The 19,375-nt window shown below is 35.1% G+C and overlaps 1 protein-coding gene across 5 annotated transcripts in view; it reads left to right on the top strand.

The window, feature by feature from the left end:
• syt2b (synaptotagmin IIb) overlaps window positions 1–17,342 on the top strand; it is a 49,635-nt gene extending 32,293 nt beyond the window's left edge. For 4 of the 5 annotated variants that reach the window (XM_039653716.2, XM_039653725.2, XM_039653735.2 and 1 more), the window contains 8 exons: window positions 1,800–2,040; window positions 2,819–2,979; window positions 7,596–7,727; window positions 9,340–9,507; window positions 12,959–13,126; window positions 13,269–13,386; window positions 13,477–13,610; window positions 14,111–17,342. In XM_039653716.2, the coding sequence (XP_039509650.1) occupies window positions 1,827–2,040; window positions 2,819–2,979; window positions 7,596–7,727; window positions 9,340–9,507; window positions 12,959–13,126; window positions 13,269–13,386; window positions 13,477–13,610; window positions 14,111–14,326 (1,311 nt within the window). In that variant the 5' untranslated portion in view covers window positions 1,800–1,826 and the 3' untranslated portion in view covers window positions 14,327–17,342. The remainder of the gene's footprint in view (window positions 1–1,799; window positions 2,041–2,818; window positions 2,980–7,595; window positions 7,728–9,339; window positions 9,508–12,958; window positions 13,127–13,268; window positions 13,387–13,476; window positions 13,611–14,110) is intronic. The other variant, XM_039653742.2, reaches the window with a different exon arrangement.
• Window positions 17,343–19,375: the final 2,033 nt, after the last annotated feature.

Below are 19,375 nucleotides of genomic sequence, written 5' to 3'. Positions count from 1 at the left end.
AGAGTTTCAGTGCAAGCATTTCAAAAATAAATACAAAAGTTTAAGTTTTATAAGCACAAATGCTCGCCTTGCTCTGTTCAAATCTTTTTTTGAGTCATTTGGTGTATTCAATGAACAAAATAAATGAAATGACTCGAAAAAAGATTTGTTCATTTTGTTCGATGGTTTTGCTTTTCCATTGGCAGTTTTTTTTTTTCATTTAATTTGATCAATTGATCAATTGTTCAGAAAACAAGACCTAATGACCTTCAGTCATTTTGCTTCTGAAGTAAATGTATGTTGAAACTTTTTCTGAGTCAATTCGTTCGTTTCGTTCGTTGAATGAACCAAATGACTCGGAAAAAGATTTGTTCATTTTAATGAACGAGTTCGCCCAGAACAGAGCAAGACGAGCATTTGTGCTTATGAAACTTTAACTTTTTTATTTATCGTTTCACTAGATAAGACCCTTATTCATCGTCTGGTGTCGTTTAAAGCCTTTTGAAGCTGCACTGAAACTCTCATTTGGACCTTGAACCGTTTGGACCCCATTGAAGTCCATTATATGGAGAAAATCCTGGAATGTTTTCATCAAAAACCTTAATTTCTTTTCGACTGAAGAAAGACAGACATGGACATCTTGGATGACATGGGGGCGAGTAAATTATCAGCAAAAGCTTTTTTAAAAGTGAACTACTCCTTTAATGGTCAACTACTAATAATCAGTATGCATCTTGCTCATTCAAAACTGACAGAATACATTAGTGTCCATGAAGTCTATTCAAATCTGTGTATTAGCACTTTGATCATCTAAACCGATTCAGCTGTGCACAAACTCTTGCTTGATCAAATGCAGTCTCGTTTTTAGGTCTTATTATTCTCTTTCTCGTGTTTATGTCTTTGCTTCGGTGAAGATTTTTCAGCAGGACTAAAAGCAAAAATTTTATGTAAAATTGTTTTAATTAGTTATTCATTATTTCAGTAATAATTATTAGATTAAATTAAATATTTTTCTGTATTTTCTTATTTTTACTAAAAAATAGAAGAGATCGGAGACGATTAAATTATAAAGTTAATCATTTTTTTTCTAGTTTGTAAAACTCTGAATCTGTCTTTAATTATTTTTTCAGTCAGGTTGCTGTGGGTTTTTGCTGGTTGTCATCAACTCTCAAACCTTTTATCCACGTATTTATCTCCATACATATTATATCTCCTTGTTAGGACAGCATCCTCTTGTTTCATTTCATTTCTAATATTATCTAGCAAAATGTACAACAGAGCTGCCCTCATCATAGTCATCACTTTTTACAGGTCTCCATTCACAGATATTATCTGACATTTTATAGGCGGATGCTGCAGGGAAAGTCAAATCAGAGGCAGAATTTTCTCTTATTTCTGATGCATACAAGCATATGCGAGTAACAATGCTGGATTTGATGCGGTTTATATCCTAAAGAAAACGCATGCAACCCTGTAAAGCGAAAACCCCTGTCGTTTATCTTGCACTTTAACGGCCTGAAGCTCTGACGCTTTATTTCATTGTTTAAATGCAAGGCCATCCATTTCATTATTAAAAAGAGAGGTCTGAGAGGTCTTATCCTTGCTTTCTTTTCACTTGAGCTTCCTTGTCATTTATGCAAGAAGAAGCTTCTGGTTTGAAGTTTCTCATGAAAATAAATAAGCTGTGAAAATTGCATTTGAAAACGGCACCCTTCCTGCATTCAATATGACAGACGGTGGGCGCTGACGTTTTTGAAAGCCACAGATGTCCGTGAGATCAAAAAGCATGCATGACTTCAGTGTATTTTTTGTGTTCTCAGGGTTCCTGAGTGGTCAAGCCAGAGATTATGAAGTGGAACCTCTTTAAAAAGAAACCAGAAGCCATGGTGGGCCCGGAGCCCACGGGACTCGGCGTCACACACGCGTCACACACCATGACGATGGCCCCCGCCGTCTCCACGCCTGCGGACAACTCCACCGAATCTGAGGCGCCCGTCAACAAGAATGATGTCTTTGAGGAAATCAAAAGCAAGTTCCTCAATGAGATCGATAAAATCCCATGTAAGTCCTGCGGAGATGTTTTCACCATCGAGAAAATCAATGGTGCATCAATATCCTGAAGATGCTTCATGGATTTAAATTCTAGCCGAATTGTTCGACACTCAAAGTGACATTTTTATTCTAAACTAGAAGTGCAATATAATAAAGAGCAACTTAAAGGGATAGTTCACTTTGAAATTAATTTTGGGTATGTTTTATCTTACCTCAAGGGCATCCAAGATGTAGGTGACTGTAGTTTCAATTTTGATATTTTTAGGTCAAACCGTTCATGTCTGTCAGTCATATAATGGAGGTCTATGGTCACCACCTCACTTGGACGTGGATCAGAGGTAAAAACTATATAAATACTGTTCGTTTTCTCACACAAACCGCTCGTTTCGTGTCTGTGTACTTACATTTACGAGTCATTAAATCACGTTTAATTTGGACTTCTCTGTGCATGCTCTTTGAGGTGGTGACCATAGACCTCCATTATATGACTGACTGACACGAACGGTTTGACCTAAAAATATCAAAAAAGACAACCAGCATCTTGGATGCTCTTGAGGTAAGCTAAAACACACCAGAAATTAATTTCAAAGTGAACTATCCCTTTAAGATGATCTGCTTTCTTCTTGTAATCCTTCAAATCAACAGCTTAGTTAATTAAAAACGTTAATTAAAAACATGTTTGTATTTGTAGCATTTCATGTCATCTTTTTAGGTGGATGTTTAAGGAATAACACGTCACCTGACGTCTGAATGGCTCTGTCTTTCTTTTTCCCATAATGCTCTGCAGTGCCTCCATGGGCGCTCATCGCCATTGCTGTCGTGGCCGCGCTCCTCGTCCTCACCTGCTGCTTCTGTATCATTAAGAAATGTTGCTGTAAGAAGAAGAAGAACAAGAAAGGCAAAAAGGGAAAGGACGGCTTCAACATGAAGAACATGCAGGGTGGCGATGTATGTAACGGCGTTCAATAGCACCCACCATGACGCCATTAAATAACGTAGTTAAAACCCCAAATGCACAATCCAATCAGTTTGGTTTGAGAATTAAAACTAGATTATATTAAAGTCTGTATTATGGGCATATCAACAGAAATTAGTATTGCATCATTAAGAAATGAAAACAAGCCTCAGACCACTTTAGTACGGGTTACACTGATTATGAGGGAGTCTGTTATGTGATTTGCTTTATTGTGTTCGTGAGTAATGTGAGTGTTTTGTTTTCTTGGAAGAGAAATGGTACACTGGATGTTCCCAAACATGTTTCTCTTGTGATTTTGATCATAAAAAGATTGGAGCTTTAAGGGTCATTCTTCAAAATGAGTGCCTTTAATTATGTAATAGTTATATAATGAAATAACGATACAGAATATGTTAATATTACATTCACTAGTTCGGCTGCCCTTTCAGACTTAAAGGAGTAGTTCACTTTTAAAAAAACATTTGCTGATAATTTACTCGCCCCCATGTCATCCAAGATGTCCATGTCTTTCTTTCTTCAGTCGAAAAGAAATTAAGGTTTTTGGTGAAAACATTCCAGGATTTTTCTCCATATAATGGACTTCAATGGGGTCCAAATGAGAGTTTCAGTGCAAACTACAAACTGTTCAAAGGGCTTTAAACGATTCCAGACGATGAATAAGGGTCTTACCTAGCGGAACGATCGCTCATTTAAAAAAATAAAAAATAACGTTTTCGTTTTATAAGCTCAAATGGTCGTCTTGCTCTGTTCTGTGATGAGCGTTCGTGACTCTCCTGTTCGAACTTGTTTATCAAAATGAACGAATCTTTTTTCGTGTCATTTGGCCATTTTTGATGAACGAGTTTGAATAGGAGAGTCACGAGAGCTTGGAGGAGGCTCGAACGCAAGGCTCGGCTTGAGCTCAGAGTTAACCTACAGCTACAGTTGATAGCTCCGCGAATGACTGCAATTGCAGATTTCCAACAGAGATGGCGACAAAGAGGAAAAACTGCGCACTGCAGCTTTAAAAGGTGAAACTAATGTACTCGTTGCAAAGTCAGATATTCCAAGCCTTTATTTGTTATAATTTTGATGATTATGGCTTACAGCTTATGAAAACCCCATATTCAAAATTACAATTTTACATAAAAAGGATTTTAAATACAGAAATGTCATTGAAACAGTTGAGTTTTGCCTTTTTTCGAATCCATTCAGCCAATTTTCTGATATTTAGAAGAATTTCAGTAACCAGACAGTTTCTGGTCCCATTGACTTCCATAGTATATATTTTTTCCTACTATGGAAACTGTCTGGTTACTAATATTAGGGATGCACCGATATGAAAATTTTAGCCGATACCGATAACCGATAATTCTTTATATTTGAAAGCCGATAACCGATATATATATCGGCCGATAAACTTAAATCCAAATTTTTATCTAATTTTGAGAGCCTGATTACAAATACAAAAGTCTCACAATTAAATCCATGTCCCAAGCGCACAATTATAATGATGTTATGCCGATATGACAGATTTGCGCTGCACATGTTGTACCGAACCGTATTTTCATTTTTTGAAGAGATTTCAATCATATTTCAAGAAATTCAAAAACATAAACAGTGCTCAACAAGTGTCTCAGCTGAAGGGAATAATACAATATTTATCGGCTTTAATAAATCGGCCACATTTTCTTACCAGGCCGACAACGATAACATTAAAAATGAACATATATCGACCGATACCGATATGCTGGCCGATATATCGTGCATCCCTAACTAATATTCTTCTAAATATCAGAAAATTGTCTGAATGAATTGAAAACGGAAACGGTTTAACTCTGGGGGAGTTGTAAAATGAGCCTATTTCCAAAAAAGTGGAATATCCCTTTAATAAGACCTTTTTTGGTCTGATAAAATATCCATCTACAGCCTTACAGAAATCATTTGATACGGAAAAGACACTCATTTCATGATCTGATCCTAAGCCTTTATTCATACAGATGTCTTAAACATCACAGTGTCATTTCTCCAAATGGTTCTCTTGCTGTTTTTGACTGTGTTTCGTTGTGTTTTTTGGTGTGTTGTGAGTTCAACCTCTCCCTCTCTCTCTGCTCTCCTTCCTCCCGCTATGTGTCTAATGCGCCGCGTTTCTTGACGCTCATGGCGTCGGCGCTACGGTAGGTGTACGGATGAACGGCACAGCTGTTTCGCTGAGTGCTAGCACCGCGTGGGTGGGATTGGATGGAATGGCTGTTGTTGTAACTTCCTTGTTTTAAGGCTTTTGTACCTGCTGTTTGACAAGAATACAAGTAAAAACAAAGGAAAGTTACAATGCGAATGAAAACCCCACTTAAGTAGCCCAAAAAAGAATGATACTACAATAACAAAGAGACATAAATGTGTTAGCTGATTATTAACCCACTAATACTGGCAAGTTAGCAAGAGACGACCCACAAAACTCACTATGAATGCATGTGTTTAAAGGGCATGGCTGTTTTAACTGCACTGTAAACCTTCAAATATCTACAGCTGTAAAATATATATATATTTTTATTTTGCTTGTCATATAAGCTCCTGTTCTATGATCATATAATCAGTTTTTTCAAAACATATGATCAATTAGCACATATTCTGCTGTGCCCTTTAATTTGTTGCTAGATGGTTATGGTTAGGAACTGACTTGAGAATGACAATTTTTGTTTGGTGGCACATTAAAACATCTTTAATCAGTTTGCAAATATAATTCTTTTAAATTAAGGTAAACTTTTGAGCATGCACATAACATATTATTCATATGACATAATAATTATTTACTCTTTAATCAGTTTACAGTCTTTATGGCAAATTGAGATATTTTTTTTTCTTTTAAATTAAGTAAAAATTTTGAGCACCAATGTCATGCACATTATGGCAAGCCGTTTTAGCTTTTATTCATTTCCAGGAATGAATTCATTTTCATTATCAAGAATTCAGTTGTTGATATCAACAATTTAATTCCTGATATCTGTAATTGTATTTTCACTAGTGAAATGTCACTATAGGCTGCCATTCAAAATCAATTGTTGATATCAAGAATTGATTTTTTACTAGTAGACATATCATTTTTGATATCAATAATTACATTGTCACTAGTTGAAATGTCTATTCTTGATATACAAAACAATTCAATTTGTACTAGTAAAAATTTTCATTTTTGATATCTGAAAATGTATTTCTGATATCAAAATTATTTCAGATATCTAAAATGGCTTTCTTGTAACAATCACATTCATGATGTCAGAAAATAACATTGTCACGAGTAAAAATGGAATTATTGGTTTAAAAAATTAACATTGTTACTAGTAACAATTCAATTGTGGATATCAAGAATAGACATTTCAACTAGTAACAATTTAATTCTTGACATCAAAAATAAAGTTTTTTACTATAATTGTATTTCTGATATGTGAAATTGGGATTTCAACTAGTAAGAAATCTATTCTTGATATCAACAATTGATTTAGAATTGTAGCCTATGGTGACATTTCACTAGTGAAAATACAATTGTTGATATCAAGAATTACATTTTTGATATCAAGAATTTATATCCTGGAAATGAATAAAAGTTAAAACGGCTTGCCATATGCACATAACATAATAATTCTGTTATGCAGCATCTTCACATAAAGTGACCCCAAAAAATATTTTAACACAATCAACAATGTCGGAATGTCATTGCATTAGATAACAAAATATCAATCCAAGTGGCATTTGATATGCACTTTATTTGATATGTTGAAATATCATTTAAATGTGCTTTAGATTGATATAGTTAGTGATTGTAGTAATGTATTTAAAACCCCTGATCTAATGAAGTGTGTCTTAGTGTCTAAATACATTTTTGGGGCCACTGCATGATGCTGGAATTATAAAAAAAACACATTATAGATTTAGTTTTCTCTTCCTGCAGTTTGGATGATGTTCAAAAATACACTAAAACGACATGTCAGCATTTCATATGCCCAGAATAGCACAAAGGAGTCTGTTCTTCTTTAAACATTTGCCGTTCACCGCTTATTCCCTGGAGTATCACTGATGAACAGTTAAATTTATCATGCTGATGATGAGAAAATGCTTGCACACTGAATTATGCATATCAATAAAAGCTCCTCTCATTGTTCTCTAGTACTACACTCGAAAATATGCTAGGTTGTTTTAACCCGATTTTCAGTCAAATATAGACAAACTCAAACATTGGGTTACAAATTAATTGAAAAAAATGTCTGTCCATATTTGACCCAAATTTGGGTTAAAACAACCCAGTATTTTAGTGTACCAAATACCTAATTTGAATATAGTCCAAATGTAATTTTATTATGGAAGAAGTTCAGCTCTAAAGATAAGCAAATAGAAAAGTGTCACCAATTAAAATTGTGAACTCGAGTCATTTGCAGCATCCAGCCCTGAATGACAGCATTACTCCTGTAGTCCGCTATTGCAGGTCCGGCCCGATAGAGCATCTCTCCAACCTTTACGGCGACTGAGCTTGTGGCATGCTTATAGACAGGAACCGGGCTTACTGTCAACCCAGATTACAACTTACTAAAACAATTTACCATTTGCCCCACAGAAAAACCAGGATGATGATGATGAAGAAGGAGAAACTGGTTTGACAGAGGAGGAGAAAGAGGAAGAGGAAAAAGAAGTGGAGAAACTTGGAAAGCTTCAGTACTCTTTGGATTATGACTTCAATGATAACAAGGTTAGGATGTCGCATTAAAGGGATAGTTCACTTTGAAATAAATTTTTGGTATGTTTTATCTTACCTCAAGGGCATCCAAGATGTAGGTGTCTTTGTTTCCGCAGTAGTTTCAATTGATATTTTAAGGTCAAACCGTTCTTGTCTGTCAGTCATATAATGGAGGTCTATGGTCACCACCTCAAAAAGCATGCACAGAGAAGTCCAAATTAAACACGATTTAACGAATCGTAAATGTAAGTACACATTGATGGCCTAAGACACGAAACGAGCGGTGTGTGTGAGAAAACGAACAGTATTTATATCGTTTTTACCTCCTGTAACCACAGCCACAAAGCGCCCGCACCCTCAGATCACTTGGACGATCACTTCTACAAGAGGTAAAAACGATATAAATACTAAAGAAAAATCTTAGAAAAAAAGATTAGTTAGAAAGAAAGATTGATTAGAAAGAAAGATTATTTAGAAAGAAATAAAGTAAAGTTAGAAAGAAAGAAAGATAGATTAGTTAGAAAGAAAGAAAGATTAGTTAGAAAGAAAAAAGATAGATTAGTTAGAAAGAAAGAAATATTAGTTAGAAAGAAAAAATATAGATTAGTTAGAAAGAAAGAAAGATTAGTTAGAAAGAAAAAATATAGATTAGTTAGAAAGAAAGAAAGATTAGTTAGAAAGAAAAAAGATAGATTAGTTAGAAAGAAAGAAAGATTAGTTAGAAAGAAAAAATATAGATTAGTTAGAAAGAAAGATTAGTTAGAAAGAAAAAATATAGATTAGTTAGAAAGAAAGAAAGATTAGTTAGAAAGAAAAAATATAGATTAGTTAGAAAGAAAGAAAGATTAGTTAGAAAGAAAAAAGATAGATTAGTTAGAAAGAAAGAAAGATTAGTTAGAAAGAAAAAATATAGATTAGTTAGAAAGAAAGAAAGATTAGTTAGTAAGAAAAAAGATAGATTAGTTAGAAAGAAAAAAGATAGATTAGTTAGAAAGAAAGATAGATTAGTTAGAAAGAAAAAAAGATAGATTAGTAAGAAAGAAAGATTATTTAGAGAGAAAAAAGATAGATAGATAGATTTGTTAGAAAGAAAAATGATAGATTAGTTAGAAATAAAGATAGATGGATTAGTAAGAAAGAATGAAAGATAGGTTAGAAAGAAAGATAAATTAGTTAGTCCTTCAGAAATCATTCTAATATGATGATTTGATAAAATTTCGGATTATTATCAATGTTGAAAACGGTTGCTTCATATTTTTGTGGAAACCGTGATGCATTTTATTTTGCAAGTTTTATTTGTAGAGTATTTGTTGCATTATAAATCTCCTTAATGTAAATTTTGATCAGTTTAACGTATCCCTGCTGAATAGAAGTATTGATTTCATTTGAACAGTAGTGAATTTATGAATAAAACTTTCAGTGTATAATTCAATTTAAATGTATGCATAAAGCCTGATGGCCCTTTCAGAGCACATCCCAAAGGAAAATTGTGTTATAAATTCCTTAAGAAACATCTGTTTCATTTAATCTCATTGATATATTAACGAGATCGTATTTGGGATTCCTTTCAGAAATTCCTTTCATGCATTAAATCTCTTGCTTCATGCTACGCTCTTCTCCACAGCTGACAGTGGGAATCCTGCAATGTGCCGACCTGATTTCCATGGACTCCGGTGGGACATCCGATCCTTACGTTAAAGTGTTCATCCTACCAGATAAGAAGAAAAAGTTTGACACCAAGGTCCACAAAAAGACCCTCAACCCAGTGTTCAATGAAACCTTTGTCTTCAAGGTATGCTATTTACCATTTTTAAAGGTCCCGTTCTTCGCGTTTCAATTTTTCAAACTTTAGTTAGTGTGTAATGTTGCTGTTAGAGCATAAATAATACCTGCAAAATTATAAAGCTCAAAGTTCAATGCCTAGTGAGATATTTTATTTAACAGAAGTCCCCTTTCAAAGCCTACAGTGAACGCCCGGTTTGGACTACGTCCTTCTCTTGACCTTTCCAGGGAACGTGCGATAAGCTGCTGTCCAATCACAACACAGGAACCGCTGGCACAATCAGAACTCATTATGTATTTCTGAAGGACGGACTTCATAGAGCAAGGAAGTCATTGGCCCGTTTTTTAGACAGTGAAAACAGCAGTATACTATGGAAGCTTGTTTCCGCCACTTAGTGAAAAATAAAAAAGGTAATTGCGACTTTTTATCTCACAATTTTGACTTTATTTCTCACAATTGCGACTTTATTTCTCAGAATTGTGACTTTATTTCTCAGAATTGCGACTTTATTTCTCAGAATTGTGACTTTATATCTCTCAATTGCGGCTTTATTTCTCAGAATTGCGACTTTATTTCTCGCAATGCGACTATTTCTCACAATTTTGACTTTATTTCTCACAATTGCGACTTTATTTCTCACAATTGCGACTTTATTTCTCACAATTTTGACTTTATTTCTCACAATTGCGACTTTATTTCTCACAATTGCGACTTTATTTCTCACAATTGCGACTTTATTTCTCAGAATTTTGACTTTATTTCTCACAATTGCGACTTTATTTCTCAGAATTGCGACTTTATTTCTCAGAATTGCGACTTTATTTCTCACAATTGCGACTTTATTTCTCACAATTTTGACTTTATTTCTCACAATTGTGACTTTATTTCTCAGAATTGCGACTTTATTTCTCAGAATTGCGACTTTATTTCTCTGAATTGCGACTTTATTTCTCAGAATTGTGACTTTATATCTCTCAATTGCGGCTTTATTTCTCAGAATTGCGACTTTATTTCTCGCAATGCGACTATTTCTCACAATTTTGACTTTATTTCTCACAATTGCGACTTTATTTCTCACAATTGCGACTTTATTTCTCACAATTTTGACTTTATTTCTCACAATTGCGACTTTATTTCTTACAATTGCGACTTTATTTCTCACAATTGCGACTTTATTTCTCACATTTGCGACTTTATTTCTCACAATTGCGACTTTATTTCTCACATTTGCGACTTTATTTCTCACAATTGCGACTTTATTTCTCACAATTGCGACTTTATTTCTCACATTTGCGACTTTATTTCTCACAATTGCGACTTTATTTCTCTCAATTGCGGCTTTATTTCTCAGAATTGTGATTTTATATCTCTCAATTTTGACTTTATTTCTCACAATTGCGACTTTATTTCTCAGAATTGCGACTTTATTTCTCAGAATTGCGACTTTATTTCTCAGAATTGTGACTTTATATCTCTCAATTGCGGCTTTATTTCTCAGAATTGCGACTTTATTTCTCGCAATGCGACTATTTCTCACAATTGCGACTTTATTTCTCACAATTGCGACTTTATTTCTCACAATTGCGACTTTATTTCTCTCAATTGCGGCTTTATTTCTCAGAATTGTGATTTTATATCTCTCAATTGCGGCTTTTTATTTCTCAGAATTGTGACTTTTTATTTCTCAGAATTGTGACTTTATAGTTCTCAGAATTGTGACTTTATATTTCTCAGAATTGTGACTATATCTCGCAATTGCGACTTTATTTCTCAGATTTGCGACTTTTCTCACAATTGCGACTTTATTTCTCAAAATTCTGACTTCATATCTCGCAGTTGTGAGATAGTTGCAATTATTTATTTATTTATTTTATTCAGTGAAAACAAGCTTCCATAGTATACGGATAAGTAAATTGTGCGAAAAATACTGTTTTTTTCACGCGAAACATGAACACATGTTATATTGCACACTGTAAACACAATCAAAGCTTCAATAAAAACATGAAGAACTGGACCTTTAAACGACAGCATATGCTCTAAGTCTAATTAATCAAGTAATATATGATAAAACTACATGTAATATGATAAAACTAACAGGACTAGTGTATATGGTGGAAGCAGTGATTTGCCTGCAGGGCTGCTGGTCTGTCATTAGTGTTCATTGGCAGTTTTCTGCAGCTCCAGCGTTTTGATCGTAATGCTTCCAGCCGTTCCCGAATGAGCTTTAGTTTCAGTAATGAGCTCCGGAGGGGCCGCGGATCCTCTGGTGGTCACCGCTAGAGACTCACAGTCTAACAGTTTCACGCTGAGAAAACTGATCTAGGACAGGAACAATTGGCCATGTTTAAAGCGCCGGCCTTACAGAGAGAACTGCTGTGTTTCTAAAAATGGATCGGCCGTAACGCTACGAGCGAGAAAACAAAGCCATGTGTCTTAAGTCTTTGGGCTTTATTGTGTCATTCCTGACTATTTATGTATTTTTAATGTATGACACAGAGTACTGTTTCATTTGTATATATATATATACATTTAAGTGGTCAAATGAAATCAATCAATGTGAGGTTTTTTTTCATCTAATTATTTTTCACAGATGAGTAGAAAAATGAACTTTAAATGCAAATATATATATATATATATATATATATATATATATGTTTTATGTTTTAAAATATTAAAAAATTATTTGATTTATATATTATAAATGTAAATTTTAATATGAAAAAAAATGTTTATAGGTTTAATTGGCATAGTCACAAAGTTTTAGTATATTTTAAGATATTATATATATATATATATGTGTGTGTGTGTGTGTGTGTTTGTGTGTGTATATATATATATATATATATATATATATGGGTTTGGATTCACAAAGTCACTTGTTTTTAATAATAATAATAATAATAAAGGATTAATTTTAATAGTTTAAAAATGAAAAAGCAGGAAGCAGGCTTTAATTCAGTCATAATATATTTTAATATATTACACAATTTAATGTGTCATTCCTGACTATTATGTATTTTTAATGTATCCAAAAATGACACAGAGTACTGTTTCATCATATATATATATATATATATATATATATCAATATGAGGAGGAGGTTTTTTCATCTAATTATTTTTCACAGATGATTAGAAAAATGAACTGTAAATGCAATGTGTCATTCCAATTTTAAAATTATTAAAATAATTTTATATTTTAATATTTTAAAATGTGTATAGACTTAGACATTTTATGTATATTTTATAAGAATATATTTAATTTTCTCAAAAAATTCTACAATATATTTTAAGATGAATTTGGTTATCTGTCTCTCTATACCTTTCTGTCTGTGGCAAATCGTTTACATCTCCTTTATATAACATTATAGCACTCGAAGGACAGTATGTTCTCCACTCGCCTCGGCAAAAACTGTTTGAAATCTGTGTACGTCAATTCTTCTCAATGGTTTCCATGTTAGATGCCCTACGAGGAGCTGGGTGGGAAGACGCTGGTCATGTGTGTGTACGACTACGACCGCTTCTCCAAACACGACATCATCGGTGAGGTAAAACTACCCATGAACACTCTGGATCTGGGTCAGCCGATTGAAGAGTGGAGAGACCTGGAAAACGCTGAGAAAGAGGAAGTGAGTATTTAATGACAGTCTGATATTATGATCATCGATTTTTAACTGGTCCAAGCCAGATTTGAAAAGGAAGTCTGCGTTAAATCCGTCTCTTCAAACGCTTTTGTAGATGATCTCACATATTGATATCTTTTCCACTCAGCCTGAGAAGCTTGGAGACATCTGCATCTCCCTGCGGTACGTTCCTACTGCGGGCAAGCTGACCGTCTGTATCCTCGAGGCCAAGAACCTGAAGAAGATGGACGTGGGCGGCTTGTCTGGTGAGAACTGAGATATACGAGACCCTGAGTCTCCAGCAAGACGTGATTCATGTATTTGATGAACTTAACTCGACATTTGACCTTCGGCAGACCCGTATGTGAAGATCCAGCTGTTGCAGAATGGAAAGCGTCTAAAGAAGAAGAAGACTACGGTGAAGAAGAACACGCTGAACCCGTACTACAATGAATCCTTCAGCTTTGAGATCCCTCTGGAGCAAATGCAGGTAGATGATGCAGTTTCTTTATATATTAAAGTATTATATTATTTAAAAAATAAAAAAAAGTCTATAGATTTTGATTCACATATTCACAAACATTTACTATATTAAATTTTATTATTTATTATAATTTAATATTTAAAATTATGTCATTTGATTTGAATAGTCACAAAGGTTTGATATATTAAAATATCACAGTATGTCATTATATATTATTACTTATATTTTAATATTTAAAAAGTTTTTTAAAAAATTACTTTATATACTTTTTTGTTTTTTCCAGGTATTCTCAGTTGTTTATTGTTTAAATGTTTTTTTTTTTTTTTGTATTATGTTCCTGAATATGCAAGTATGTTATTTAGCATATACCCAAATTGGAGTGCTAAAATTAAAAAAAATTTATAAAAAAAAAAAAAATGTTCACATATTTTTAATATACTTATTTATTTAATTATACATTATAATTTTAGATGTAATACAATTTTTTGTTTGTTTTTCTACTTTAGAAAATCATTGTGGTGGTGACGGTCTTCGACTACGACAAGATCGGCAAGAACGATGCCATCGGGAAGATCTTCATTGGCAGCAAAGCCCAAAGCACAGCTCTGAAACACTGGTCCGACATGTTGGCCAACCCGCGCCGCCCCATCGCCCAGTGGCATCCACTCCAACCCGAGGAAGACATCGACGGCGCTCTGGCTGCCCTGAATGCCAAGAAGTAACTCTTCCCATCTCAGCCTGACTAACCCACTAACTAACCCACCCACCGCTGCATGACACACACACTCATCCGTACGCCCGCTGACCACCAAAAACACTGAATACTCGAAAGAAAATACTACTGAACAATATCACATGTTCGCCACAAACCGAGGCAGGAGAAATGGAAAAAATGCGACGCATTTGGTCAGAAAGAGCGTTTGGGAATGTAAATGTGCACCTAAAGTAGACGTAGCCAGCAAGAAGGACATTTTGCCCACCGTTTTTTATCTTGCAGGCTAAATTTCCCAGACACACAAAATATCAGTAAACGTAAAAAAACACATTTTTGTTGCAACATGTCACATTATTTTACATTTTCAGCTAGCTAACTGGATTTTATGTTACATGAGGTTTTTATTTCAGGATTTTTGTGCCTAATTAAAAGTGCAAATAACGCTAAAAATCTACACATTTGCACTTTTAACAAAGCAATGATCTCATTCAGTTAAGCATCCCAGGAGTAAAGTAAACTAGTGTAAGACGGAGTTGTTTACATGTCAAAGCAGGCCTTCGGGTCAGAGTTGAATCATTAGACACGTTGGCATTTATGTGCCCAAAAGAAAGCAGAATCAGGTCTATGGTTTTGTAATAGTGCAGACTATATTAATAAATGAGATGTTGCAATATACTGTACATTAATGTTCAATTCCACACTAGTCAAGCATGTTTACACATAGTCAGACACACTCTTTTACTGTATCGCTGCGATTACAGTGCCAAATCCGATGTTCGCATCTCTCTCATATAGAAATCTGGCAGGCTTCGTGTTCACTAAAGCTGGCTGTGAATGTTTCCTGGGATTTTCGTGATCTCTGTGTATTTCAATACACTGCCTTGAGCTCAAACTCAGCCGAGCTCATTCGGTAAACTGCTATCTCGGAGATGCCAAAGTGTTTAGTGGAAAGGAATGGTAAGTGGCGTGTGGTAAACTTCACCCACATTTAAAAATAAAGCAATCCGAAGCGTTCAGATCCACTCCATGCTTGTGTATATATATGCATCGATCAAAGCGGTTTCTACAGCATGTCCCTATAAATTGATGTACATAGAAGCATGTTTTAAAGATAGAGCAGAATTATATTGTGTACGTGTGGCATTTGTCATTTTGATAATAAAATGTAGAGGAAAGATATAATGCACTGAATGCACATTTTATGAAATCGACATTTAAGAATATATTAATATAGAGTTTTTAAAAGTAAAAAAACGACTTTTGAATTAAGAGCTGCGTGTAACGTCAGTTTGACTTGATTGATTTGCATTTATTTTCGTTTTACTGTCCAGTCAACATGTGTTTGTCACTGTGTTTATTCTGTGAAAATGCTCAGTTTGTGAATTTACAGGAATGTTTGACCACAAAGGTCACATTTCACCACCAAATCAGAAGAATCGAATAGAAATGTGACTTTTTTTTGCATTAAAATAACGATAATTATGCTTAATTTGTATGCTACCAATGCAAAATAAATAAAAATAGGCTGTTTTCTCTCGGTGAAATATTCTTTTGATTTCGATGTGAAACGTGACCTGAACGCTGTGGTTCGTCTGATGATGTACAGTGTGTAAAAGCGCTTTCTGAAACTAGAAGCCATATGCATGGGCCCTCGCAAGAGCTCATCGTTTCTGGATGAAAACAAACACCTCGACAGAAATCAATATTAATAACCTTCACGCATTTGAGCCAAAATGAAGAAGTGCGACTGTCTGTTCAAAGACGGGTTTTTGTTTTGTAACTCTTCACAACATAAGCAAGGGATATTGAAAGTGATGCCCTCATGTTTTCTCAATAACATATATTCTCACGATTGCTTGCAAAAACGTATTACGGTGATCCACATGTACAATGGCATGACTTTATTATGCAATGTGTGTGTACAGCTAACAGCTCATTGTACATTTAATTTGGGGTGTTTTTGAGTCGAGAGTTTGCATATGATTTAAAAAATATAAGATTTGTTATCACAACATTTTTTCTTTTGTCAAATCAACTTAAATAATTTACTTAGTTCAGATAACTTATTATTTTGAGTTTCATTGTATTAACTCACTTTTTCCATTTCAATCAACTTAAAATTTGAAGGCAACCAGGCTACTTCATTTTTTAAGTTAAACCAACATTATTTTTTAACAGTGTGAATAACTACACTTTTAAACCTTAGTTTTCCATTTTATTTCCATATGCTGATTGTTTGTCTTTATCAAAGTACATATAGAAGCCAAGATGGATAATTAATTAATCATCACAGATAGTCTTTTAATGGCCAAATGTGTTTTTGTTCTCATATTTTTTGTATTCTCCATTGAATGTTTGGTCTGTTGTGTGTAATAATTGCATTTTTTTTATATGCCTCTCTGTTTGGTTGAACAGCCTAACTGCTACTTAGGAATATTTGTCTGCTTCTGTGCGTTGTACTTTGCAATAGGACCAATGTAGGATAATGTGTTAATGTTTCTTGTGTGGACGTGAATCAAACTGCAGGGGTCTGGTGTTCCCCTGCGGTGCAAGCAACAAAATCCCAGTCTTCCCTGGGACACTGTGGATGCCAGTCGACTGGCCCCGCCCCTTCCCTCTCTGTGTTCAGACAGGTTTCCATTCTTATGTGGGATCATATAGTCAGAAAGACCTTCCCAATGCAATACTGCCAACGTCTCGGCTTACTAACATCTCCTAACACTCCCGATTCATCGCGTAAAGACTCTTCCAAAGAACTGATGCCTTCCTTTCGTTTTCCGTTCGTCCTGTGTGGAGGTTCAGTGTTGTCGACTCCTTTCGTGGATGCTTTGGCATGCTTTCGATTCCCCTTCTACAAATGAACACATCGGCCAGTGAAGAAAAAGAAAGCCTTTCCTCTGGCGATTCGTGTAGCTTATTCTTGTCATCCTGTACAACCAATGTGAAAACCAACCAATAGAACGTCTACATGCAGATTTATCCACGATTAGTTAATCATAGGAAATAAAGATCTTTTAAATATATTATTTGTGTGCTGTGGTGTCTGTGTGTGTGTCAGTCCTTGAATGCAGGCATGACGGTAGGTTTTCACTGATTTAATTACATATTTTTATCCATATAGACTACTGTGGGATTTGTTTCTAGTACACAAATGGCGCTTTTCCACTGCATAGTACGGTACGGTTCGGCTCAGTACGCTTCGACTCGGCGTGGAACAGTTCGGTTCGCTTTGCGTTTCCACTGCAGTAGTACCCCTTCAAAGTGTGTGGGACTGATCGTTATTTGCGCGCGCCTCTACTGCCATGACATCATCTTAAAAGCGCCACATTTTCAAACCCACAACACAGGAACAATGGAGACTATCGAGGGGATGGTGTTCCTGATTCTCGGTGTGTGGTTGTTTTTAACTGCTAGATGGAAAAATGTGTTTAAAATGAGGCTGATGGCAGCAAAACAAAAATACTGCTAAAAAAGTGTCTCGTGTCTCGTGTCGCAAATCCAATGACGCTAGTAGTGACGCTGGTAGTGACGATTCTGTCTGACCAATCAGTGATCTGCAGTGTTTCACGTCACATTTTAGTACCGGTACGGTACGCTTGGAACCTCAACAGACCAGGTACCATTTAAAGCGACCTGAAGCGAACCGTACTGTACCGTACCATGCAGTGGAAAAGCACCACAAGTGAGCCGTACCGAACCGAACCGTACCGTACTATGCAGTGGAAAAGCGCCTATAGACTGTGTTTAGATTAAAGGAGTAGTTCACTTTAAAAAAAAAAACTTTTGCTGATAATTTACTCACCTGCATGTCATTCAAAATGTCCATGTCTTTCTTTCTTCAGTCGAAAAGAAATTAAGGTTTTTGATAAACATTACAGGATTTTTCTCCATAAAATGGACTTCAATGGGGTCCAAACGGTTCAAGGTCCAAAAGACAGTTTCAGTGCAGCTTCAAAGAGGCTTTAAACGACACCAGACGATGAATAAGGGTCTTATCAAGCGAAACGAGCGCTCATTTAATAAATCAGTTAAAACAGCTTAAACACATTTTAGTCTGGGACTAGATTTAAGCCTTGTCTGTCAAATCAAGATACTTTTAATATTACTAACTCTTGCCATACATGTGACCTTCAAACGATTCACGCAAATGAAGAGCTGCCCCTGAAATTTGTTTGAACATTATATAAAATAAATGATCTACTAAATAACACCCTCAGACCTGAATTATGTTTCAAGTTTCTGAAAAATATAAAAGTACATTTTCCCAGCTCATGAGGTTTGTATAAATGAAAACAAATGAAAAAAAAAATTATATAATTGCTTTCATTGTTTGTTTTTTTTTTGTTTGTTTTTTTGCCCATTCCAATTGACATCAGGTCAAAACAGGTGTACTGCCCAAAAATGTACCAACATGTAATAAATTAATAAACATAACATTTGTTGGTCTATACTTTAAGCTTTTTCTCAAGGTCCAAAAAATTCCAGCAGTATACCATTTCAACTATAATTTTGAGGTTTTTGTTTTACAGATTGCACATTGTTTGTAACAAACTAAATATATTCGAATCAATCAATCTGGTCATTTTCTGTGTGCATCTTTCCTTTTTTAGAACAAAAACTTTAACATTATAACATTACAACTTAATCATAAGGTTTTTCCTTTATGTTGCACATTTCTTTATTCATAACAAAATAAACCTAGGAATCAATCAATGCATTCATGTTAGAGTCATTTCCTGTGTGCATCCTGTGTTTTCTTGTATTTTTACAGTACTGGCAGGACGGTTGCCAGCAAGTCACTGTATTTCGATTTCCAGTAACTCTAGCTAGTCCAAGGCCGAAAAAAAGGTCCATTCCGTCCTTGGGCCGTAGGCAAATGGACGAGGGTTGGAGGACGAGCGCGCCGGCCCCCCGAAATTTTTGAGGCCTCGCCGAAAGGGGTGAGGCGGGCGGGTCTCATAGCCCTCTATCAGAATCCAGAGTTTCAAGAAGATCAGAGAAACTAAAAATTTCGACCCCCCCCCCCCATACTGGATTCTGATAGAGGGCCATGAGA

Source organism: Pimephales promelas, chromosome 8 (genome assembly GCF_988280905.1).
Source record: "Pimephales promelas chromosome 8, fPimPro1.hap1.1, whole genome shotgun sequence".
Lineage (NCBI taxonomy): Eukaryota > Metazoa > Chordata > Actinopteri > Cypriniformes > Leuciscidae > Pimephales > Pimephales promelas.
The sequence above is the reverse complement of the archived record's forward strand: the minus strand, read 5'-3'. Positions and strand labels throughout refer to the sequence as shown.